General features: G+C 43.4%; 1 protein-coding gene across 1 annotated transcript in view; it reads left to right on the top strand.

Annotated features, from left to right (window-relative positions):
* Positions 1-26,338, top strand: part of MICAL2 (microtubule associated monooxygenase, calponin and LIM domain containing 2) — a 357,507-nt gene that overhangs the window by 328,658 nt on the left and 2,511 nt on the right. The window contains 3 exon segments of the mRNA XM_030200975.1: positions 3,610-3,703; positions 15,512-15,611; positions 18,466-18,539. Of these exon segments, the coding sequence (XP_030056835.1) occupies positions 3,610-3,703; positions 15,512-15,611; positions 18,466-18,539 (268 nt within the window).

Genomic DNA, 26,338 nt, shown 5'->3' with positions numbered 1-26,338 from the left:
GGTGCAAAGGCACAGTCTTCCGCTACTGTGCTGATTTCAGTGCTTGGGAGGTGGGAGAATAGGACTAGGAGAAGGGATGAATTTTGAGAATGGGAGATTGGTACTGATGCTGGAGCTAGGAGAAGGGGTGGATGCTGGCAGATGCTGCCACTGGAGGTGGGAGAAACCACTGACAGAAGAATCGCCTTAAAGTTTCTTACTGCATGCACATAAGGATTTAAAAGGGTGTCTGCTGTTGGGTGGAGTGAGAGGGACTGGGTGAGAACATTTTGGCAGGAATGAGAGAGAGAGGAGAGAGAAACTGGGTAGTGAGTTTGACTGCTGTGGCTGATGATGGGAACTTAGAGGAGACCGTGACTGATGGGGATGATGAGGGAACTGAGAAGGGAGTGTATCAATTTAAAATTTTAATACTAAGTCATTTTAAAAAATGGAATCCACCTAAAAATTACCATAAAATGTACTGTACATACAATGTAATTATGCAACACAGAGCTCTACACAGAGATTTAGTACCATCCTAAAGCCCATAATTGGCTTTAAAATAAACACCTAAATTTACAGCTTATAGACTCCTAGAATCAGAAGCACAACTGCTTGGAGATCCCCCCCCCCCCCCCCTCTGTTTATACCTCCTCCTAACTCACTGAACCCAGTGACTGCAACAGCAGCAGGGCTTTCCTGAATCCTGCAATCAGGGGCTCTGAATCTACCACTACAGTAACAGAGATTCTTTCCCTCCTCCAGGGGATGTGAGTGCCCCATCTACAGCATCTCTAGCCTAAGTCAGCCTGGGGAACAGAGGACCTGATCCGAGAACTGAACCTAGTGCAGCCACTGGGCTGGTTCCTCGTACTGGATCCAATCTGTGCTGTGAAAATGAGTAGAACATGAATGGTACTTTCAATACCCATTGAAAAGGTACAGCAAGGGCCTAATTTTTGCCAGATGATCTGCAGGCAGTATTGGGAATTTTCATTATTATCAAAGCCCCCACGTCTAGCTGCACTTAGCTATGTAAAGAGATTGAGAAGAATAAACTGAGTAACTCTGCCCTTTCAGAGTTCATTAGACAGTGGTAGACTGGAGGAGTGGCCTTGTGATTAGAGCTGCATGCTAAGAACCAGGGAAACCAGAGTTCAAATCCCATAAGTACATAAGTAATGCCACACTGGGAAAAGACCAAGGGTCCATCGAGCCCAGCATCCTGTCCATGACAGCGGCCAATCCAGGCCAAGGGCACCTGGCAAGCTTCCCAAACGTACAGACATTCTATACATGTTATACCCGGAATTGTGGATTTTTCCCAAGTCCGTTTAGTAGCGGTTTATGGACTTGTCCTTTAGGAAACCATCTAACCCCCTTTTAAACTCTGCCAAGCTAACCGCCTTCACTACATTCTCCGGCAACGAATTCCAGAGTTTAATTATGCGTTAGGTGAAGAAAACTTTTCTCCAGTTTGTTTTACATTTACTACACTGTAGTTTCATCGCATGCCCCCTAGTCCTAAGTATTTTTGGAAAGCGTGAACAGACGCTTCACATCAACCTGTTCCACTCCACTCATTATTTTATATACATCTATCATGTCTCCCCTCAGCCGTCTCTTCTCCAAGCTGAAAAGCCCTAGCCTCCTTAGTCTTTCTTCATAGGGAAGTCGTCCCATCCCCTCTATCATTTTAGTCGCCCTTCGCTGCACCTTTTCCAATTCCATTATATCTTTCTTGAGATGCGGCAACCAGAATTGAACACAATATTCAAGGTGCTGTCGCACCATGGAGCGATATAACGGCATTATAACATCTTCACACCTGTTTTCCATACCTTTCCTAATAATACCCAACATTCTATTCGCTTTCCGAGCCACAGCAGCACACTGAGCAGAAGGTTTCAATGTATTATCGACGACGACACCCAGATCCCTTTCTTGCTCCATAACTCCTAATGTGGAACCCACTTCTCCCATTAATGCTCCTTGTGATGTTGGGCAAGTCACTTAACACTCTGTCACTTCCAGTACAAAACTTAGACTGTAAACCATCTTGGGCAGAAAAAAAACTACTGTACCTGAATGTAACTCACCATGGATTTGGAAAGACAAATAATCAAATGTAACAAGAATAATCTTAATATAATACTGTTACAACTGTGATGGCCAGCTCAAGTGCTTGAGGTCCAAAGATGGACCTGAATTTCAGGATTCACAAACCAGTGAGTATTCTAACAACCAGACCCACCTGTAGCTCAAGAACCAGACTTGGTGATCCCTGTGGCACAATAGTCTGTTCAGTGATACAATCTCTGTTTGCACTATTTAGTTTAACTCGGCATTCTTCCATTCAAACTTTCAGCGCAACTGAAACTGGAAAATATTTGGATTTAAGTCTTTGTTCCACAGCCTCCACCATCATTTTGAGTGGCAGACTATGAGATTTTTATTATTGCTACTGGCCAAGGGTTATTATGGGTGTTTCAAACCTGCAGTTGCACTCCTGGGCCAGTAGGTGTCGCTTTCTCTCCATATTCAAATGCTTTTTATCTTTATATTTATATGTGTGTATATAGATAAATAGAGCTATAGCTATAGAAATGCATTTGTAAAAACAGATATGCGCCTTAAGTAAGAGGATAAAATTGACTGGGATGTTTGAGTGGTCTGATAGCTTCATGTCATAAACGATAGGCTAAGCCAATACTGGTCTAACCCCATTGCCTCTATGGACCCTAAGGTGTCTCTTAAGATGAGTAGAAAAATATAAGGGGAACCAGGAAGGTGAGGGGTGGGAGTCAGAATCAGATCAGCTCGCCAGGCCCTCTTAACAGGGATCTCAGTGGTCACCTTCGGGTTGTTTCTTTTTTTTTTTTTTTTTGCTGTTACAGACAGGAAGCTATTTACATTTGTACAAGAGAACTCCAGGGAAAGTAAACACTTTAACAAAATTTTAAAAAGGGGAAAAGGATGTGTCTTCGGGAGGAACTATAAAGTATCCACAAGCTCTTTTTTTTTTTCAATTATACTTTATTTTCTACATATAAATTACAAAAAAAAGAAGCAGAACATAATATATTTATCAAGAAAAAATCTAAAGTGTAAGCCCACAAATAATTGATCCAAGAAAACAAATGGCCACAAATAATTAAACATAGTCATCAGATTGGTAACAAGTTGGTGTATCTAATGACCTTGAGCAAGTCATTTAACTCTCCATTACCTCTGGCAGAGATGTATTTATTTATTTATTTGGATTTTGCCCACACCTTTTTCAGTAGTAGCTCAAGATGAGTTACATTCAGATACTGTGTATCTCCCTGTCCTGGGGGGGGGGGGGTGGCCCTCACAATCCAAATTTGTACCTGAAGCAATGGAGAGTTAAGTGACTTGCCCAATATTACAAGGAGCAGCAGTGGGATTTGAACCTGCTACCTCTGGATGTTAAGATTGGTGCTCTAACCACTAGCTACTCCTCCACTCTATTGTAAGCACTCTGGGGATAGAGAAATACCTATCAGAGCTAAATGTAACTCATCTGGAGCTATTAGTAGAAGATGTGAGCAAAATATTTAATATTAATAAATGAATGAATAAATAACAATGGTTGTTTTTTGACAGGAAATCCAGCGACAGTTGCATGATATTGAGGAGAGTCAGCGGTTTCTGGAGACACAGGGTGTTAAACTGGAGAAGGTCTTGCGGGGAGAATCCGGTAAGTTAACAGCCTTAGATAATCTGTGATGTAACACATACAGGTGTGTGAGTGCACACCGATATCTGTGGGTTTCAGAATGTTATATCCATGCACCTGTAGTTTAGTGGCTATTTGCAAAGCCACTAAACTCCAGCACTTAGGGATACCAACAGCGTTTTTCGCCTAAAGAATTTTTAAATCTCATCCAAGTGCACACATAATAATGGGGTCCTTGAAGATCCTAGTGTAATGTATTTCCAAGGAGAGGTGAGCCCTTGTACTCGATGAAGGAAATCCCTCACTGGGCTGTCGGCCAAAACCCTGAGTCCTCCCTGTGCCTCCCACTGTTCCCCAAGAGTTGAGCTCCTGAGTGCGAGTAGCCAGCTACAGAGAGAACAAAGTCCAGCACAAAGTCCACAGGGTTAGACCCGGCAGCAGATAACAGCAAACCCAGGGCAAGGCAAAGGTAGTACCAGGCAGCGGTTGAAAGCAGGTCCAGAGACAGGCAGAGGTCAGTACCAGGCAGCGGTCAAGAGCAGGTTCAGTACCAGGCAGCGGTCAAGAGCAGCTCCAGGAACAGGCAGCGGTCAGTACCAGGCAGCAGTCAAGAGCAGGTCCAGGAACAGGCAGAGATCAGAACCAGGCATCAGTCAGGAGTAGATCCAGAAGCACTGCAACTATCCAGCGAACTGAGCAGAAGCCGAAGCACAGATTGGCTGAGGGCAGAGCCTTAAATAGAGAAGGAATTAGGCTCAACAAAGCACAGCTGAAAACAAGATGGCAGCCCCCATCGGATACACCCTACGACCAAATAAGGACTTCCTTCCTGAAGCTGCCACAGTCCAAGATGGCTGCCCTGGCTTAATAGACCCTCTTCTAAGATGGTCGCCAAAACCTGGAATAAGCCCAAATCCAAGATGGCCGTCTGATCCTCCGGTGCCCATACTTGCAAAGACAGGGAACATGACACCTAGCTCAACCCAGACAGCACACCATCAGCACATCCCAGATAAGGTTTTGGATGCACTGCACTATTTCTGTTCAAGTTGTGAGGCCCCCTGTTTTATAGGATGGCCCCAATTTAACGTTTATGGAAAATGTCGGTAGTAACTGGTAGTATTTTTTTTAATTGGTGAAAACTCCTATTTTTAAAACTGCTGTGAACTCAATAATTTGACTATTGAAACAGAAATTGAAAGAAACGTGAAATACAGCTGACAGTGTGTACAGTAGGTTAATGTAACTGAGACATGAGCTGTGCAGAGGCATTCCTTTCCCTCCATACATTTGCCTTCTTTCTTTTACTTCTTCTCTTCCTACTGCATTTTACCCTTTAATCCTTACCTACAACAGATGTTAAATCTAATTTGGTACCAAAGAATAAATTCAGTGTTATGATTCTACTGAGACAGGCAGGGAAATGACCGGGACTCGCTTCTGATTGGCCTGTTAGGGATTGAGCTGACGTCTGAAGCAGCAGACGTCAGAAGTCAGATCTATTTAAAAGTACCTCTCCCTAAAGTGGACACTCTAGCATTAACTCCTGTCAGCTGAGCTCTGGTTCATTTTGGGGAGTTTTGCTTCCCTGTTTGTGGTGTGTGTGTGTGTGTGTTGGTTGTAACCATTGTGTCCTTGATTGCTTCCCTGCAGTGCAGCTGGGTTTGTCGTCTGCCTCATTTCTCCATGCTTCTGTTAGGCAACTTTTCTGTCCCTGGTAAGCTCATTCCTGCTTTGTTTGTTTAAGTTTCCCTTTACTCAGTGTTAACCCTTTATGTGCAGAGCTTGATATTTGCCTTCTGTGAGTCCTGCTTCTGTTAGGCAGCCTTTCTGTCTGTGGTAAGCTCCTTCCTACTTTGTTTAAGTTTCCCTTTACTCACTGTTAACCCTTTATGTGCAGTGCTTGGTATTTGCCTTCTGTGAGCGCTGCCTCTGTTAGGCAGCCTTTCTCTGGTGTCTGCCTTATCCCTTTCTGTAGTCTTGCGTGCCTGCTTCTTTCCTGGCCTTATTTGAAAGCAGCCTTTTCCTTCAGTCTGTTTTTCCCTGTTTAGCCATTCCTGTGGAGCTTCGCTCTTGTAGATTCCGTGTCTATGGTGTCCCATTCTGTCCCCGGCTTTCCCTTTGCCCTCCACTACCTGAGTTTCTGTGTAGCCTTTGTATTCTCTCCCTATGGTCATAGGCTGTATCTGCCAGTTTTGTCTGTCACCCTTCCATTTGTGTCACTGGTGGTGCTGTGTGCGTTGCTTGAGCTCCAGTCCCTTCGAGGACCCTCGTCGTTCTTTTCCCTTCCCTAGTGTATGATTCGGTTCCAGTTTGGCCGTGACGCCCGTACGCTTGGACTCTGTACGAGTGGGTTTCGGATTGGCCTTGCGGCCCACCTGAGTGGTCTATCTCCCTTTTCGAGTGGTGCTTGTTGATTGTCCTGAGTGTGCGGGGTTTTTTGGCCCGTAGTATTGCTTAGTGCCTGTTTGGTCTACCCTAGGCCTTGGCCAAGGTCCTTTCTAAGCCTTGGCCTAGGCACAAGGGCTCACGATCAGATTAACATTCAGTAGGAGTGTCCTGTGCACCCTGCACTATATCATCTCAAAACATCATCAAAATGCTTCTCAACTCTCTCCTAGAGGCCCACCTAGCCAATTGGGTTTTTATGATTACCACAGTCAGTATGCATATGACCTATGACAGACCTATATTATATGCAAATTTATCTCATGCATATTCCTTTTGGATGTCCTGAAAACCTGACTGGCTAGGTGTGCCTCCAGGGGAGGGTTGAGAAGCACTGTTTCTAGTGGTTTCATATCATCACAGAACTAAGAATCAGGTGGCAATCTGCGTAGTCAAGGCCGCCGAGGGGGGGGGGGGAATTTCCCAGGCCCAGGCCTCCAAGAGGGGCCCGGCACCGGGGTCAGGCTGCCGGCGCTGCAGTCTGCGGTCTCACCTGGCTGCCTCCACGGCTCCGGGCCCCGTTCATTCAAAGCGGCAGTCGCAGATCGCCTCTCTTCTGGCCTTCCCTCCCTGTGTCCGGAAACTGGAAGTTACATCAAACGAGGGTGGGACACAGGGAGGGAAGGCCAGAAGAGACGCGATCTGCGACTGCCGCTTTGAATGAAGTGAGCCCGGAGCCGTGGAGGCAGGCAGGTGAGACCGCGGACTGCAGCGGAGGGGGAAGCGACGGGGGGCAGCAGTGGCAGGGGAGCAGAGGCGGGGCAGTCTTGCCCTGGACCCAGCCTAGTCTCTCGGCAGCCCTGTCTGTAGTCTGTTTGGATGACCCACCTGTCTTCCTTTCCCAGATTGGAGGTTGAGGAATACCACTTTCTTTCCCTGACTTCACAGCCCAGTTCTTGGGACACACCCAGCTAGTCAGGTTTTCAGGATATCCACCATGAGCATACATGAGACAGGTTTACACACACAGGAGTGGAGGAGTAGCTTAATGGTTAGAGCACCAGTCTTTGCCATTCTGGGGTGCCTGGTTCAAATCCCACTGATGCTCCTTGTGTTATGGGCAAGTCATCTAACCCTCCATTGCCACAGGTACAAAATTAGATTGTGAGCCCTCCAGGGCCAGGGTAAATACCTAGTATACCTGAATGTAATCACCTTGGGCTACTACTAAAAAAGGTTATGAGCAAAATCCAAATAAATAATAAAACTGCATCCATTATATGTAAATCTGTCTCTTGCGTATTCATGGTGGATATCCTGACAACACGGCTGGGTGTGTCCTGAGGATTGATATGAGAACCCCTGCCCTACTGTCGCATCCCTCACCTGCACCTCCGGTCTGCTCCTTGCTTCCCCTCTCGGGATGGGGAGCGTCGGTCTTGCGGCCTCAGCCGGCAGCGAACGCCACGCTCCTTCCCTTGGTGGTGGCCAGGGCTGTCGGGGCGCCTAGACGGGAGCACCAGCCATTTTGGGTGACCGGCGTCCCGAGTTGAGGTCTTCTCTTCCGGGCGCAGAGCCCGGGAACTCTGGCCACACCTTCTGCGTCCGGATTGGCTGATGGCCGTGGAGCTCCTCCTTTGCTTGTCGGCTGGCCAATCGGGCTCCGGCCAGCCTGCTGAAGGCGTCTCTCTGCCAGCTGACTCACAGCATTCCGGATGGGAGGGGTATTTAAGGAGCAGCTCTTCCTTTCAACTTTGCTTCGGCTTCTACTCTTGTAGACTTGCCTGCGCGTCTGGGTGACCTTTTGTCGCTACCATCTGCTTGACCTGATTTGACTTTGCCTTGAACCTGACTACTGCTTTGCTTGCCGCCAGCCCAAGAGACTTTGCTTTGAACCCGACAACTGCTTTGCTTGCCACCAGCCCGAGAGACTTTGCCTTGAACCTGACTACTGTTTTGCTTGCCGCCTGCCGGTTCCTAGACCCAGTTCTGTTCCTGCCTGCCTAGCTCTCCGAGCCCCTGCACCACCTGCGGCCCTCAGCCCGCTCTACCCCACGGTTCCGGAAGTCCTGTTGGCCGCCTGCACCTGGGGGCTCAACTCCCGGGGAACGGCGGTCGCCACCGGTGAAGACTTGGGGTGGTTCGGCTGTCCCGTGGAGGGCAGGGATCTATCATCTCTCCAACCCTCCAACAGGACCCAAGGATTCTTAGCCGCGACACCTACAAAAACTGTTTTCTATTCGTGGCCCATTGTTTCATGGCCAGTAGGCAGACACTTTTACTGCAGAAGGTAAAAAGGATAAAAGACCAGCTCTAAATATTTCTTTTTCATGATTGGTAATTGAATTTCCCCTGTTATTATCTTCCTGCTTTCTTGCCAGGTTACTTGCTTCAGCAGGGTGCATCTGTAGATAGAGACACTGGTTTTTGTGTTAGCATATGGATAAAAGGTCCTCATGCAAGCACTTGGCCAAAGAACACCAACATCAAAGCCTGTCAGTTCATCTTCCAACTGCAGTCAGGAGCTGTGTCCACTGAAGCCTTCAATCTTACTGTTCCTGGCTTAAAAAAAAAGCAACAACCAAAAAAAAAAAACAGAAAACTGCTGCTTAATGAATTACCAGAGCTTATTAGGTTACATTTGGCAAATGACAAAGTATCTGCTAGCCAGCTAATTAGAAAATGATTACATTTTGATGGTGATATTGAGCTACGCAGGCTGTGAATATACAGATTTACAGAGGCCTGCAAACACTGGCCTTTGCTGCCATTTGCATCTCTGTGTTCCAGTAATTACCAAATGTGGAATGAAAGGTTCTTTGGTTGTTGCGAGCTAATCATTTACCACGTCGCTGCATTGAACGTGGGTGTCAAACAAAGTGCAATGAAGAGGGATAAACACAATGAGGCTTTGATGATTTCGCCTGGCATTGACACCAATCGTTGCTTGCTTTATTCTTTTTTTTTTCTTGTTTGTTTTAAATAATAACATAATGAAAAGAATCCCTAGCGCAAGAATAGCCATTATTTGGTTTCCTCCTTATGATTTCATGATGCTGTGACACATTGCCTTAATTAAAAGCACCATGTGTTACCCTGCTTTGCTGTCCACAGCAAAAGAGAATTCAGTAGCTTCATGTTTTGATGGAAAATTCCTCATCAAGACGTACATAAATGAGCAATGTACAAGCCAGTCATGGAGGACACTTATCATTTAAAAAAGAAAAAAAAAGAACACTGTTTATACAAATGCATGTATTCTCTTGGGGCTGAAATGTAACATGAATCAGACATGTTTCTTCTGGAGTGCCTCATCTGTCCAGTGGCTCGCTAATTTTATCAGAACATCATAGGAGCCAACTTTTCAAAATGATTGGAGGTGCTTAAATTTTTTTTTTTACAGGTGGTGCATTTCTCCCCCTCCCCTCGCCCCTCCTCAGAGTTCCAGCCCCCCCTCTCCTCAGAGTTCCAGGCCCCCCTCCGAGTTCCAGACCCCCCTCCCTCCGACTCGAGTTCCAGCCCGACCTCTTCTCCCACTCCCACAACAGTCCTGCCCCTCGCCTTCCTGCATGCCGCCCATAACTTAAAAGTCATCTTACCGGGGTCCCGGCAGCAGCAGTAGTGAAAGGCGAGCACGAGCAGGCTCAGCGAGTCGGCGCTTCAGCCTGCTTTCCCTTCTCGCTCTCAGCTCTGCCTCTTGCGGAAACAGGAAATGAGGGCGGGACCAGAGGCAAAGCTGAGAGCAACGAGAAGGGAAGGCAGGCTGAACTTAGCGCCGACTCGCCAAGCCTGCTCGTGCTCGTCTTTCACTACTGCTACCGCCGGGACCCCAGTAAGAAGACTTTTAAGTTATGGGTGGCATGCAGGAAGGCGAGGGGCAGGCGAAGGACTGTTGTGGGAGTGGGAGAAGAGGTCGGGCAGCGGGCTGGCTCCTGTCCTGGGGAACTTCCGGTTCCGGCGGGGAAATATTGGGGTGCTTGAGCACCCACAGCACCCACGGAGTTGGCGCCAATGCAGAACATCCTTAAATAGTGTCAGAAAAGCAGCTCATTTGCAGGAAGATTACAGTTTACTTGATATAGCTTAGATCTGAGCCCAGTCCTTGAGAGACTACATCCCTTATTTTTTGTGGTCTGGATGTCTGAAAACCTGCATTTAGACGTCCATATCACATGGACGTCTAACTACTAATTTTACAAAGCCAGGATAGGGTTGTCTAAAACTACAACATATACAGTGGGGGAAATAAGTATTTGATCCCTTGCTGATTTTGTAAGTTTGCCCACTGACAAAGACATGAGCAGCCCATAATTGAAGGGTAGGTTATTGGTAACAGTGAGAGATAGCACATCACAAATTAAATCCGGAAAATCACATTGTGGAAAGTATATGAATTTATTTTCATTCTGCAGAGGGAAATATGTATTTAATCCCTCTGGCAAACAAGACCTAATACTTGGTGGCAAAACCCTTGTTGGCAAGCACAGCGGTCAGACGTCTTCTGTAGTTGATGATGAGGTTTGCACACATGTCAGGAGGAATTTTGGTCCACTCCTCTTTGCAGATCATCTCTAAATCATTAAGAGTTCTGGGCTGTCGCTTGGCAACTCGCAGCTTCAGCTCCCTCCATAAGTTTTCAATGGGATTAAGGTCTGGTGACTGGCTAGGCCACTCCATGACCCTAATGTGCTTCTTCCTGAGCCACTCCTTTGTTGCCTTGGCTGTATGTTTTGGGTCATTGTCGTGCTGGAAGACCCAGCCACGACCCATTTTTAAGGCCCTGGCGGAGGGAAGGAGGTTGTCACTCAGAATTGTACGGTACATGGCCCCATCCATTCTCCCATTGATGCGGTGAAGTAGTCCTGTGCCCTTAGCAGAGAAACACCCCCAAAACATAACATTTCCACCTCCATGCTTGACAGTGGGGACGGTGTTCTTTGGGTCATAGGCAGCATTTCTCTTCCTCCAAACACGGCGAGTTGAGTTCATGCCAAAGAGCTCAATTTTTGTCTCATCTGACCACAGCACCTTCTCCCAATCACTCTCGACATCATCCAGGTGTTCACTGGCAAACTTCAGACGGGCCGTCACATGTGCCTTCCGGAGCAGGGGGACCTTGCGGGCACTGCAGGATTGCAATCCGTTATGTCGTAATGTGTTACCAATGGTTTTCGTGGTGACAGTGGTCCCAGCTGCCTTGAGATCATTGACAAGTTCCCCCCTTGTAGTTGTAGGCTGATTTCTAACCTTCCTCATGATCAAGGATACCCCACGAGGTGAGATTTTGCGTGGAGCCCCAGATCTTTGTCGATTGACAGTCATTTTGTACTTCTTCCATTTTCTTACTATGGCACCAACAGTTGTCTCCTTCTCGCCCAGCGTCTTACTGATGGTTTTGTAGCCCATTCCAGCCTTGTGCAGGTGTATGATCTTGTCCCTGACATCCTTAGACAGCTCCTTGCTCTTGGCCATTTTGTAGAGGTTAGAGTCTGACTGATTCACTGAGTCTGTGGACAGGTGTCTTTCATACAGGTGACCATTGCCGACAGCTGTCTGTCATGCAGGTAACGAGTTGATTTGGAGCATCTACCTGGTCTGTAGGGGCCAGATCTCTTACTGGTTGGTGGGGGATCAAATACTTATTTCCCTCTGCAGAATGCAAATAAATTCATATACTTTCCACAATGTGATTTTCCGGATTTAATTTGTGATGTGCTATCTCTCACTGTTACCAATAACCTACCCTTCAATTATGGGCTGCTCATGTCTTTGTCAGTGGGCAAACTTACAAAATCAGCAGGGATCAAATACTTATTTCCCCCACTGTACATATGGCACAGGAGCAAGGTTTAGGTGTGTTTTGGGTGGTACTAGGGAAGGGCCAAAATATAGACATCCAACTCTAATTTCAGACAGGGATGAGATGTCTATGTCCCCAAAAGATGGATGTTGTTATTTAGACCTAGTATTCGGCCTGTTCAGGTTATTGAAAGGTGCTGTGATTGAGCAGCAGTCCACTGGAGAGATTAAGGCAAGTCACCTCTTTAATACCCCAGTATTTGTTATACTGTCCCTCCCCTGAAAAGTGAAACTGGCAAGGATTATTGGGCTCTGTAACTTCTTAATAGACCATTCATATGGAGCAGAGGAGCAGTCTAATGGTTAGAACAGGGAACTGAGATCTAAGGGACCCTAGTTCAAATCCCATTTCAGGTCTTGTGGGGGGGGGGGTATTTTGAGCCCTCCAGGGACAGAAAAATACCTACTGTACCTGAATGTAGCTACTGCTTCAGTAGCCTTCAGGCGTTTGGGTGGTATATAAGAAACCTGCAGGCCTGAAGGCAATTGAAATGTTGTACATTAAAGTACAGTAGGTATTTTTCTGTCCCTGGAGGGCTCATTAAAAAAAAAATCACAAAGAGCTGAAGTAGGGCTGTGGCCATTTTACAACATGGATGCTTCTCCCTCCTACCCTGAGAGCTTCCTGTTAGACCAGAGACCTATGCAGAGTTCGGGGGGGGGGGGGGGGGGTCTGTGAGTATACACTAACACAAAAGGTCCAGTGCTTTCTTGCTTCTACACTTTCCACCACTGCTGCCTTTATGCTTTGGATATGTGGAGCGAGGAGAAAATGTGTGAGAGGACAGGGAAGCAGAGGACTGCTATTCTGTTTTCACCAGCTGGGATAATATGAATGATGGGCTCACACTAGCTAAAAGCTTGGGAAGCACTGTACTACCATGTTAATACACATAAATGTAGAGCTTTTTTTCTTACTAATAATACTCATTAACACAGGTTAGTAAATCAGACCCTTGAAGGCAGGGAAATACCTTCTGCACCTACATTGTAAAGTGCCTTCTGCATTGGCTTGACTAAAAAGCATTTAAAAGCTAGGGTTAAATCCAATAAACCTCCGAAGAAATGTTCTAAAATCAAATTTAGCTGATCTGTCTGCTTCCTGAAACCGATTTCACCTGACTTTATGTATATTTATTTTATATGCCTGAGTTTCAAAATGAAACTAGAGACAGATTTAGGAATCCTAAATAATAACACTGGTTGTAAAACTGTTGCATTATGTATTGTACATCATACAATGCCAGGGCATTTTTAGCTGAAACAAACTGTGTAGCCCTCACTCCCTCCCTTCTCCTCCCCCCCCCCCCCCCCCCCCCCCCTGTTGCAGGAATTACCACTAGTGTTAGCAGAATCTGTGGTACTTCAGGAGCCAAACAGCACACACCAGAATGAGAGAGAAATCTTCTTTATTTGCCAGCAAACAAAGTAGGACATCAGCACGAAGTCTCTTCTTCTCTTTCTCAGCTCTCTGGATCTTGTGGCTTCTGTCTGTCCTCTTCAGTTCTCTTCTCTCCTTCTTCTTCTGACGTAAGCTGCTTCTGCTCCCAGTTATATACAGTTTTAAACCCCCTCCTAGCCCCCCTTACTTTCCAGATGGTAAAGAATAGATTGATTACCCTGTCTGAACCAATCATCTCTATACATATATTTCCAAATATCAGTTACATAGGTTCCAGACATTTCCTAAACTAACCTATGACCTGGGGCCTCTCACGCTAGACAATGGGGCACCAGAACTCTTGCATTTTATTATTATTCACATAATCAGTTTCCCAATCAACTTCATACTAACTTAGGTTCATTGAGGGGCTAAGGGGCCAGTCTTGCTTAATGGCATACAGTCCTACATTTTGCTATAATCCATCAAGGAAGTAAGTTGACTTTTTCTGACCTCTTTCACCTATTAGCTTCATACATTGAACTAGCTAGGACTGTGGATAATTCAAATCAGACGATGACCTTTTCAACTGCAGTCTTACTTGAAAAGTCAGGCAAAGATATAACACTGGATTAAAAAGATATTCTACATAGAATTATTAATTACACAGAATAAAACATATTCTAAAATAAGCAGAAATCAAAATTCCTTATAAGACATAATCTACATCTATCAAGAACTTCTTAAATCTAACTATTTTCTTCTAAGCAGCATCTTAAACTAATCCTTTTAAAACTACAATATGCCTGGCTCATAATGGTATACAGATGTGGTAAACTAATACCTATGAACTAGCCTTAACCATCCATCACTCACAAAGGGTCAAAGAAAGTTTCTCTCTCTGACCTTTCTAACCTTTAGCCTAGCAAAAGTTAGACATTCTAAATAATCTAAACCATATGGCATTCCTCCATCACTTTACAGGACTGAAGAGTTAAAATAGAATTAACAATTTCTTTGCCCATGGCTGCCTCACCCCCACCCCCGAACAGAAGGCACAACCCTCCTCCCCTGTTGGTGGTGTAGCAGCTATCAGTGGCAGGAGCAATCGCCAGTCCCTCTGGGTCCTTAGACAAAATGGCTACCCGATCTCCAGCAGCACCTGTTTTGAGATTGGAGTCGGCATTGGCAGGAATGATCAATTGCTCTTGTTCATGCTGGCTCCAATCTCAAAATGTCTGCCACAGCCTCCAGTGACAGTATTGCAAGACTGCTGCAGAAGGTCCTGGCATCCATTTTGCCCCGAGGACTGGGTTTGGGCAGGAGTGACTGGGGATTGTTTCTGTCCCAGCTAGCCACTATAACACCAACAATTTGGGGGGTGGGGGCAAGGAGAGAGGCTTCTGTTTGAGCAGAGGGGCTCTATGGGTGGGTCTAGGAGAAGGACTCCTTTTGGGGAGAGAGGGAGTGAGTGGGAGATGTTTTCATTCAGGGGCCGGGCCAGTGCCAGTTTTAGCCAAATTTGAGCAGCAAATTTTTTGGTTTTGGTCAGCCACTAACACAGCCAAAAATGTCTTTTGCAAGTTTCCCTCTGAATGGGGTGGTGATCGGACCTTTCTAACACTGATTTCTCCAACATAAAACCAGATCCAGCAGGCTAGTGAAAGAACTTGCATAGTTTCACTTTTACCTGCATTCCAGGTGGTCAATATTAAAAATTTTACCTGAGTAAATAACGATTTCTTGAGGCCAACTGAATTTCAGTTTTGGTTTCAGTACTGAAAACAGGCCAAAATTGCTATTTGGCTGAAACAGAAACCGTGCATGCTTGCAGCCCTCACTCCCTCCATTCTCCTCCCTCCCCCCGCCCCCCCGCCCCGCCCCCCAGAATCAGCAAACACACTCAGTAGAAAAAGCCTTTGCAACATACGGGACTCAAAACAGCAGCATTTTTTGAGTAATGTAAATCTAAGTTAAGCTGAGCTTCTGTTTAACTGCTATGAAATATTCTCCAGATAAAATGTGGCATTGTGTTTAGTGCACTCTTAAAATACAAAGAGAACGCAGATATTATGAGTTTCTGCATGGTAAACATTTAGCATTGCAAGGCAGGTCCATGCGAAGTGAATATAAAACAGGCATCTTATGAAGAAAATAAACTGGTCAAAACACGCTTCTATTATGTTTTATTTCCTAAGCAGATTCAGATGCACAGGATGAAAGTCAACTCCTGCAGGAATGGTTTAAGCTGGTGCTTGAAAAGAATAAATTGGCTCGTTATGAATCTGAGCTCTTGGTCATGTAAGTAAGAGCATGCCATACGCCATGATGTGCATAGCCACATGGGGGAATGGAGGGTTGTGGTCATTCCACTTTCCTTACCAGGTTTTCCAGATCACAATATTGTGCTATATGGATGCTTTATATGTTGCATATAATAACCAACATCAATGACAAGGCTCCACAGATCGCCATAGCTTTATTAGATCCTGCAGTTTTAAGCATTGGGTAACACTGCACTGAAACCCATGACCAAAATCTTTGAATATTAATCATTTAAAAAACTCTGAAAATAACATTGTAATATATCCACAAATAATGAGCAATGATAGTTCATAATCTGGTACTCAGCATATTTCAGAAATTATATTTTTTTCTGGCACTTTGGGACATGTTTTGATTTAATTTGCAGAAATTGTTTCTTGCTTTTATATTTTCTTGCATGGATTACTGTAATCCTCTTCATCTGGGTTTCACAAAAATATTACTGTCACTTCAGAAGTCTTCTGCTAAGATCATTTATTTTGAGGAAGCATATGATAGGGTAACCCCATTACTAAAATCTTTGCACTGGCTACTGGTAGAAGCCTGGATTGAGTTTACAATTCTCTGTCTGCCTTTTAAATTGGAGGTATGGGGAATGCCCAAAGTACTTAATAACTTTGTTAAAAATTAAGACCAATTTAGTTTGTTTAAAAAAAACACTCGATATGCTGCTTTGCTTTGAGACGTCTTGGTGGTTTACAATATAAAAACTAACAATAGAAACCGGTACGAATTTCAAATTAAATAGGAAAGACTTCACCATCTTTAGCAAGAAGATTCATACCAAATACCCAGTAGCCCTTAAACAGGAAGGAGTTCATTTATAATAGGCCTTATGAGCCAAGACCAAAAGCTTAAAGTCAATCCCACTATCTCATTGCTCAACTCATTGGACTAAGTTTGAATTACCACCAGTTTCAATGACTTGTTTGACTTCATCTTGTACTCTACCTACTATTAGAATTTAACCCAACTATTTGAAATTCCAAAAACTTTTGAAGTCTTAGCTTTTCGCAGAGCATTTTTCATAATGTTTTGTGTTGGCATATATTTGTTACTTTTTAAATTGACTCCTGCACAAATTCTCTTTACCCATTAGAATCATGTTATGCATTATGCTATGCTTTTGGTTGGTAACAGACTTTGTTACTGTAAATTTCCTAGAGCTAAAGGTCAGGGTGATGTATAAAAGGCTCTCTTGTTATTGTTTTGCTGGTTGGTTACCATTATGCCATAGTGTAATCCATGACTTTAAAAGGTTTTACTACAGTAAAGTCTTAGTAAAGACCCCCTAAGACACAGGAGAAATCAGCTTGTGGTAAACGCCGAGACGCCCATTATATTCCTGTGGGCCAGCTGATTTCTACTGCGAGCTAAAAACATTACTGTGGCTTAGTAAAAGACCCCCTTAGTAAATTCCAATCAATTAATCCACGGAATAAAAATGCTATCAGTCAATCGGTGCAGTAGAATTGAGAATTCAAGTTTAGCAAATGTTAAAGATGGGGGCTGATCCAACATATGGGGGTTTACTTCTGAGGCTCTAGTGATTTGGGATTTTGTTTTAAATGTTTCCGTTTGGTTCCCAGAAAGCAAAATCTGATCCTTGGATTACAAAGAACAACTAAGTCACTTGGGAGTCATAATGGTTAGCATGCATTGTTAGTAAGTGATCCCCTTATATGGAAGAAGATAACCCCCTACATGAAGAAATCAAAACGTATTGACCAGATCTGCTAATGAAACACCAACTTCTTTAAGCAATTGCAGAAATGTCAAGTTACCCAGTTCCAGGAGGGTGATGTTTTGGCTAGTCCAAATTTTGACTTTAACAGCTCAAAGCACAATGCATCAGGATGGGGTAGTCAAAGATTCAGGACTGATCTGAAATTTCCTTCCTGGAACTGGATAGCTTAGCAACTCGGCAATTGTACTCTTTCCCACCCTCCCATAATGTACTTCATTTTCAAAAAAACATCTGATTGATCAGTTGTTTCATTTATCTGTGGGGGGCTAGCCTGGGGGCTGAAAGCCAAATGCTGTACCTCACCATGTGGAAGACCCAGATTTGATTCCCAAGACTGGTTTTTACTCCCTGGATGAGGGCCTAGGGGTGCTACAGATGTAGCATTTAAAGTTCCTAGGGTGATAGGCTTTGGATGGAGTCCCAGTGTTTTGCCCAATAGTGACACCTACTAGCTGAAGCTTAGGGTGCATGAATACCAGACCGTCAGCGCAGTATAGACAGACCAGGGAAAATTACAAAAATGGGGTAAATATTTTGTCTAGTTGAACAATAGTGTCATGAGCATTTATCCACAAAAGAGACCATTTCCAAAATGACCTGGAAGCCCAAAGGAACAGGAAGAAAAGTAGTGAACCAAAACTACAAAAACGTTATCGCTGGCAAAATCTTTGATAAAATAGTGGCCACTTTAAAAAAAAAACCTGTAGAAGGTTGCAGTCAGTATTGTCATTAGAAGGAAGACAAGGGTAGCTGCTTAGCTGCTGTAGATATCATGGGCCCAAGCAGGGAAGACGGAGCTCTACCATGATCAGGATTAATCTACACAGTTCAATCAACCCAGACGCCAACTGACTGAGGCATGCAGGCATCTCTTGATCACTGTAGTTGCACCAAGATCTCAAGTGGGCATTGCTTCTCAAGAGGAGGTTTAGCAGCTCCATGCTCCATCATTATCCCATCAGCCATACAAGCCCTATATGCACATCTGAACTGTGATGGTTTATGCAGCTGTACTTGCTACAAGTTCTAGACATTTTAAAAATATGGGAGTTTTTATTCCTCAATTTAACATTTTTGTTATAGAGTACAAGAACTTGAATTAGAGGATCACCAAAGCAGACTGGAGCAAAAATTGAAAGAAAAAATATTAGCCAGTGGTAAGTAATTAAATGTAGGGTAAATGTATTTCTTGTTCATCTCTTGTGAGACAGAACATAGAAAGATTGCTGAGAACATTCATTTTTTTCAAAGATGAGCTATGTGCTTTGAACAAATATTGTAAAACTATTATACATCGTAGCAAGTAGGAAGCAAGTCTGTCACCCCCAATTTCATGAGGAAGGGCATAATCGAAAGGGATGCCCAAGTTTTGCTGAGGACGTCCTCGCAAAACGTCCCGGTGGAGGAGCGGGGAAACCCGTATTTTCAAAACAAGATGGACATCCATCTTTCATTTCGATAATATGGTCGGGGACGCCCAAATCTTGAAATTTAGGTCGTCCTTAGAGATGGTCGTCCCTAGACTTGGTCGTTTCTGATTTTTAACGATAGTGGAAACGAAGGACGCCCATCTCAGAAATGACCAAATGCAAGCCCTTTGGTTGTGGGAGGAGTCAGTATTCATAGTGCTCTGTCCCCCTGACATGCCAGGACACCAACCGAGCACCCTAGGGGACACTGCAGTGGACTTCATCAATTGCTCCCAGGTACATAGCTCCCTTACCTTGTGTGCTGAGCCCCCCAAGTTCCCTGCAAAACCCACTACCCACAACTGTACACCACTACCATAGCCTTTAGGGGTGACAGGGGGCACCTAGATGTGGGTACAGTGGGTTTCGGGTGGGTTTTGACGGGCTCACATTTACCAGCACAAGTGTAACAGGTGGGGGGGGATGGGCCTGGGTCCGCCTGCCTGAAGTGCACTGCACCCACTAAAACTGCTCCAGGGACCTGCATACTGTTGTGATGGACCTGAGTATGACATTTGAGGCTGGCATAGAGGCTGGTACAAAATATTTTTAAAGATGTTTTTTTTGGGTGGGAAGGGGTTAGTGATCACTGGGGGAGTAAGGGGAGGTGATCCCCAATTCTCTCTAGTGGTCATCTGGTCAGTTCGGGCACCTTTTTGTGGCTTGGTCATAAGAAAAACAGGACCAGGTAAAGTCGTCCAAGTCCTCGTCAGGGACGCCCTTTTTTTCCATTATGGGTCGAGGACGCCTATGTGTTAGGCACACCCAAGTCCCGCCTTCCCTACGCCTTCGACACCCCCCCCCCCCCCCCCCCCCGTGAACTTTGGTCGTCCCTGCTACGGAAAGCAGTTGGGGATGCCCAAAATCAGGTTTCGATTATGCCAATTTGGGTGACCCTGAGAGAAGGACACCCATCTTCCGATTTGTGTCGAAAGATGGGTGCCCTCTTCCAAAAATAAGCCTGATAGTGCACCACAAATTAGAAGCCAACAGAAGTTAAGGGCCAAAACAGGGATAAATGGCAGTTACAAATAGCACCTAAGTGCTTTGGTGCATAATTGCAAGGGAAGTACGCACGTGAGCAGTACATGGGCAGGTCACACAGATGCGAGGAAGATGTAGAATATGGCCAACATTTACATTGTAACTTTTAGACCTGCCTTTACTGGCTCATCACCCATAATGTTTGTGCAAAAGGCCAACACGCTATTTTATAACAGAATCTTGGCACCCAAATGCCATTAAAGAATACTATCCTGGCACACAGATTGGCACCTAACTTTTAGCACTCTTTATAGAATTGCACCCTTAGTGCTGGTCACTCTTCCCTTGATTCTATATATCATGCCTAGTGTTCTGCACCAAAATCCAAGTGTATTCTATAACAACACGTGTAACTTAATTGGCTCTACAAACTAATCATCATTTAACAGCACTTAAACAATAATATATGTATATTTTGATGCATTATTATACTGCTAAATGTTTCTATATACTATACATGCTTTAATGTACATGCTCTGATGATATATTGCACGGTAGTACACATATTACAGGAATAAGTTGTGCAACGAACAAAACTGGGGGTGGCTGGGTAGTATCTAAACGCGAGGTCAGTATATAACAAGGCAGTTAGTTTATGACTGAACTACCCAACTGTTTGGACACCTACAACCATCTCCTTCACTGCACGACGACTAAATCACCGTAGGTCCCAACCCACCCACCGATACAATTTCAGATTTAAAGACCCCCAGTGCCTTAGGGCAACACTTCCGAATATTGACCTGAGTAAATCAGCTACCTCTGCTATAGCACAACACTTCACTACACTAGTTGTAACCTGCCTACATATTCCTCCCAATTACTCTGCTCTCAATGCATCATACTGCACCATATTGAACTCACCAGTGGCATTATACATTATACACCCATCATACATTACCGACACCCATAACTAACTACGATCACCAACAACTCTCACCACATGCTTCAAAACCAACGCCAAAATGAATACTAACAAATTAATGCTAGTAATTTACTCCATATCCATAATCTATCATTCACAGACTACCCCCATCACTGACAACAATATACCCATACTACACAAACCATACAGACCACCTAATCATATTTCCTACCACCATAAGGATAATAACCAACTAAAAGTAAAACCAACTACATATGGTCACAACCAACATAATAGAAGGAAAGGAAATAACAAAACCAATGAGGACAGACAACTTATTAAAATTAACACATCCTCGTTTCCAAATGAACCCTACCAATCAATCCAAATGGGATACATAAACGCCAGATCTGTAGTCAACAAAACAACAACAATAACAGACTGGATCATGTGTCATCAGCAATTTAATTACCTCACTAGTTTACACCTATCTCTAGGTCATTTATAAATATGTTAAAAAGCAGCGGTCCCAGCACAGACCCCTGGGTAACCCCACTAACCTACCTTCGCCATTGAGAATACTGACCATTTAACCTACTCTGGAATAACTTCTTAACATCTTACTGAGGAATTTCCCTACCAATTTAGAATAGTAATCCTTTCTAGCTGCCTTCAAGTTTTGTTTATAATGAGATAATGCTTTCCTTTGAAAGCATTTTTTTTATTCCACTGCTTTTCTAGTTTATGACAAGTTGTTTCAACAATAAAGACTGGAACTAAACTACTTGTTACTATGCCTCTACTTCTTCACCTTGGGTGCGAAATTATTTATTAATTATTTATACCTATTTATTATTATTATTATACCTTGACCATGTTCCACAATCTCCTTATGCTCATTTCTCAATTTTTCTCTCCATCCTTCCTAATCATTACCCCTCCCAATCTCTTCTCCTTTTGCTCATTCCTATCTTTGTTTACCTCTCTATACTCAATTTACATATCCTCAAACCCCACTACTACTTATGTTTACTACAACTTGTAACATTCTCCTTCAGACTTTGTAATTCTATTTACTATGTAAGCCGCATTGAACCTACTAGTGTGGGAAAGCGCGGGGTACAAATGTAATTAATTAATAAAATAAACAACACACAAGCTTGATCTTTTATTTATTAGTGAAACTTGGATTCCACGATCTCAAAGACCCTATTATCTTAGAGCTATGCCCCCTCCCCAGATATAAAATTACCCACTGGACTAGACAGGGAAAAAAAGGAGGAGGTATAGCTATCATTCATAAATCCCATTCATTGTTACAACAACAGCAGAGGTCCATACTTCCCCACTTGAGATTGCCTCAGTAAGAATCAATCATACAAATCTAATTGACTATCTCAACGTAGTACTGTTTATAGACCACCAGGCAACTGGCAGGACTGCAAGCTCACTTTATGGACTTCATATCGAACACATGTGTTATTCTAACTCCACCTTATTATAATAGGAGATATTAATCTCCACCTCAAAGATCCTAACTCAAATAACGCGAATGACTGTAAGGACTTCTTCCAACTATGGGATCTCCAATGGCCAAATCCGCAACCAACTCATATTAAAGGTCATACCTTAGACATCATTGCATACAAATTCTCCCCAGACCTCAACCTCCGATTAATACCCACCAAATGGACAGCCACACCATGGTCTGACCATTTCAAACTAAACTTTTCCCAACAATGGAGAAAAAAAGTTGTCCACCATAAACAACAGCGTATCACGTACACCACGAGAGGCCAAAAATGACCCGTCCACATTCTGGCAACAGTTCTACAACAACGAATGGACAGCACAAACAGAATCAAACCAATTTCTTCTAGAATGGGATAACAGATGTCTAAACATATTAGACACTACAAATCAACCAATAAGGTGTGGAAAAATTCACTTGAAATAAATAATAACACTATACTACTTTTTCCACTGAACAAAGTTGAAAATGATACAAAAATCAGTATATTCTTCAAATGTAATTCAAATTTACTATGGAGGAAAAAAAGAGCCTCACAGAGCTCCTAGACAATATAGCCCATCTGTTGGAGCTAAAACGGATCTTAAGCTGATCCTCTGTTCATCATTGGCTCAAAAAAAACCTCCAAAATGTCATATTATTCATTGCTTGCTAACACATATGAATAATTTATGAAAGTAACTGTCATGACAAAATTTATAATTCCATAAAATTGTTGCTTCGCAATCTATTAGAACTTAATGCAAAATGAGCACTTATCTTTTACACTAGAGGACTTTGAACACGATTCTTCAGACGCTCCTAGCCGACAATGGCCAGCGTTCGAAAAAAACTGCTTCAGGGCTTAGGTAGCGCTAGTCCTCTGTCAATGCAAGAGAAATTCAAATTATTCATCACTACAGTTATCGAATAATAATATACTGATCTTTGATAAACTCGCCCCCTCACTTGAAAAACGCTCTAGTGATAGTCTCCAATGCTCTACATTGTATTTCCTTCAAAATGGCCTCCGATTTATAATACATGACGTCAGACGCCATGCAACCGATTAGCCATCAAAGTAGAGCATTATCTGGAGCTTTAAATACATATCAACACTCACAGTACCTAAAAGAAATGGCACCATTCAATTCTTGAGTTGAGCCCTTTGGGTTCCAAGGAATGCAGTCGATAGATCCATTTCTGCTCAAGTTGTAGCAACATCCGTCGGAGATCTCCTCCTCTTGGAGACCTCCGCACTATTTGCAAAATAACACATTTTAGATCTTTAAATTCGTGAAGCTTCTCTTTACAATGCATGACCAGTGGCAAACCAATTTTTTCAATATGTATCGCACTTCTGTGCTCAATTAACCGTGTGGTTAACATACGAGATGTCTGTCCTACATAGATCTTATTGCACGGACATCTCAAAGTATAAATTACGTTCTCAGTCGTACATGTTGACAAGGACGTTAACTTATATATCTTGTGATCAACTGGATTGACAAAAATGGTAGTTTCGTCCATAATGTCACAAAAACTACAGTTGCCGCACTTAAAATGCCCATGCACACTCAATGCCTGACTCAAATCTTCACTGGGGAGCACTGCAGGGCATAGAGATTCTTTAAGGTTTTTACCGCTGCTATATGCTACTCGTACATGGGAGTCCCGAAAAATAGAGTGTGATTGAATTAAAGGCCAGTATTTCTTAATACTCCTGACCACTTGAGGTGTACTTGCAGTGTATTGTGTCACAAAAGTGAAAACATCTTCATCAACGCTCGTAGGAGTGACTCTCAGTGTTAGAAGCAATTCTCTGTGATTGAATTATGATCTTAAGATCCATTTTAGCTCCAATAGACGGCTATATTGTCTAGGAGCTCTGTGAGGCTTTTTTTTTCCTCCATAGTAAATTTGAATTACATTTGAAGAATATACTGATTTTTTGTATCATTTTCAACTTTGTTCAGTGGAAAAAGTAGTATAGTGTTATTAAACATATTAGACAACATAGCACCTTTGCAAACCAAAACATCACGCAGGAAGAACTCTATACCTTGGTTTAACGAAGAACTGAAGAAACAAACAACTCAAGTCAGAAGGTTAGAACGAACATGGAACAAAAAAAAAAGACAACTCCACACTTAAGGCTTGGAAACAACTACAAAGGAAAAACAAATACACCATCAGACAAACCAAAAGAACATATTACAAAACTAATATTGGACCAGATTACAAGGACACACACAAACTTTTCCAACTTGTGAGTAAACTATTAGACACCACGCCAGTGACTTCAAACAACATAGACACCCCATCAGCAGAGAATCTGGCGAAATATTTTAAAGAAAAAATAGTAAAGTTACGACTCACGCTACCAGCTACTACTACAACTACCTAAAATTCCTCGATTGCCTAGACCCAACACCCGATGAACATCCAGCTGACCGAGCCTGGACCAACTCGACACACTTTCTGACTATACCATTTCTCAATCAGTCAAAGACTCACCAAATCACAATGCAACTAGACATATGCCCTAATAACCTTATAAAACTTGCACCTCAACAATTCACACAAGACCTCACGATGCATCTGAACTACATGCTACAAAATGGTCTCTTCCCAAAAGATAAAGGAATTCTACTCACCCCTATACCTAAGGACTCTAAGAAAAGCACAAGTGATCTAACCAACTATCTATCGCCCAGTAGCATCTATCCCTCTGGTAACCAAATTAATGGAAAATATGGTAACCAAGCAACTCACCACTACGTAAATAATTCTCAATTCTTCATGAATCACAATCAGGATTTCGGGCTAACCACAGCACCGAAGCAGTTCTAACTACCCTACTCACCAAATTTAAACAAACAATTGCAACAGGAAACAACATACTTCTGTTGCAATTTGACATGTCCAGTGCATTCGACATGGTTAACCACAAAATACAACTAAATATCCTAGAATACTTCGAGTCGGAGGCAACATGCTCAACTGGTTCAGAGGATTTTTAACCACCAGAGCATACCAAATGAAATCAAACTCGAGTATATCAACGTCATGGACTCCTGAATGCGGTGTGCCCCAAGGATCCCCCTCTCACCGACACTCTTCAACCTAATGATGATACCCCTGGCTAAATCGCTATTCAATCAAGGCCTGAACCCTTACATATACGCAGATGACGTCACGATCTGCATTCCGTTCAAACATGGCCTAAAGGAAATCACCAATGTCATCAACCACAGCTTCCAAATCATGCACTCATGGGCAGATGCATTTCAACTAAAACTTAATGCAGAAAAAAACACAATGTCTCATACTCACATGTCAACATAACACAAGTAAATTCACCACTATAACCACACCAAAGTTCTCCTTTCCCGTGTCAGACACCCTGAAAATTCTCTGAGTCCACCTTGGACCGGATCTCACACTTGAAAACCATGTGAAAACACAACAAGGAAGATGTTCCATTCTATGTGGAAACTAAAAAGAGTAAAACCCTTCTTCCCAAGAAACATCTTTCGTAACCTGGTACAGTCTATGGTACTAAGAGGCTTATTTTCAAAGCACTTAGCCTCCCAAAGTTCCATAGAAACATATGGAACTTAGCCTCCCAAAGTGCTTTGAAAATATACCTCTAAGTCACCTAGACTACTGTAATGCATTATATGCCTGGCTGCAAAGAACTCATCAAGAACTTCAAACAGCCCAAAACACAGCTGCCAGACTCATATTTGGTAAAACAAAATATGAAAGTGCCAAACCCCTAAGGGAAAAGTTACACTGGCTTCCACTCAGAGAACGTATCACGTTTAAAGTCTGTACTCTGGTTCACAAAATTATCCACGGAAATGCTCTGGCCTATATGATAGACCTTATAGACTTGCCAGCTAGAAATACCAAAAGTTCTGCATGCACATTCCTAAATCTTCACTTCCCCACTTGCAGAGGACTAAAATACAAACTAACACATGCATCCAGCTTCTCATATATGAGCACACAGCTGTGGAATGCATTGCCAATAGACCTGAAAAAAATCTGCAATCTAATTAA

This window comes from Microcaecilia unicolor, chromosome 4 (assembly GCF_901765095.1).
Source record: "Microcaecilia unicolor chromosome 4, aMicUni1.1, whole genome shotgun sequence".
NCBI classification, from domain to species: Eukaryota; Metazoa; Chordata; class Amphibia; order Gymnophiona; family Siphonopidae; genus Microcaecilia; species Microcaecilia unicolor.
The sequence above is the reverse complement of the archived record's forward strand: the minus strand, read 5'-3'. Positions and strand labels throughout refer to the sequence as shown.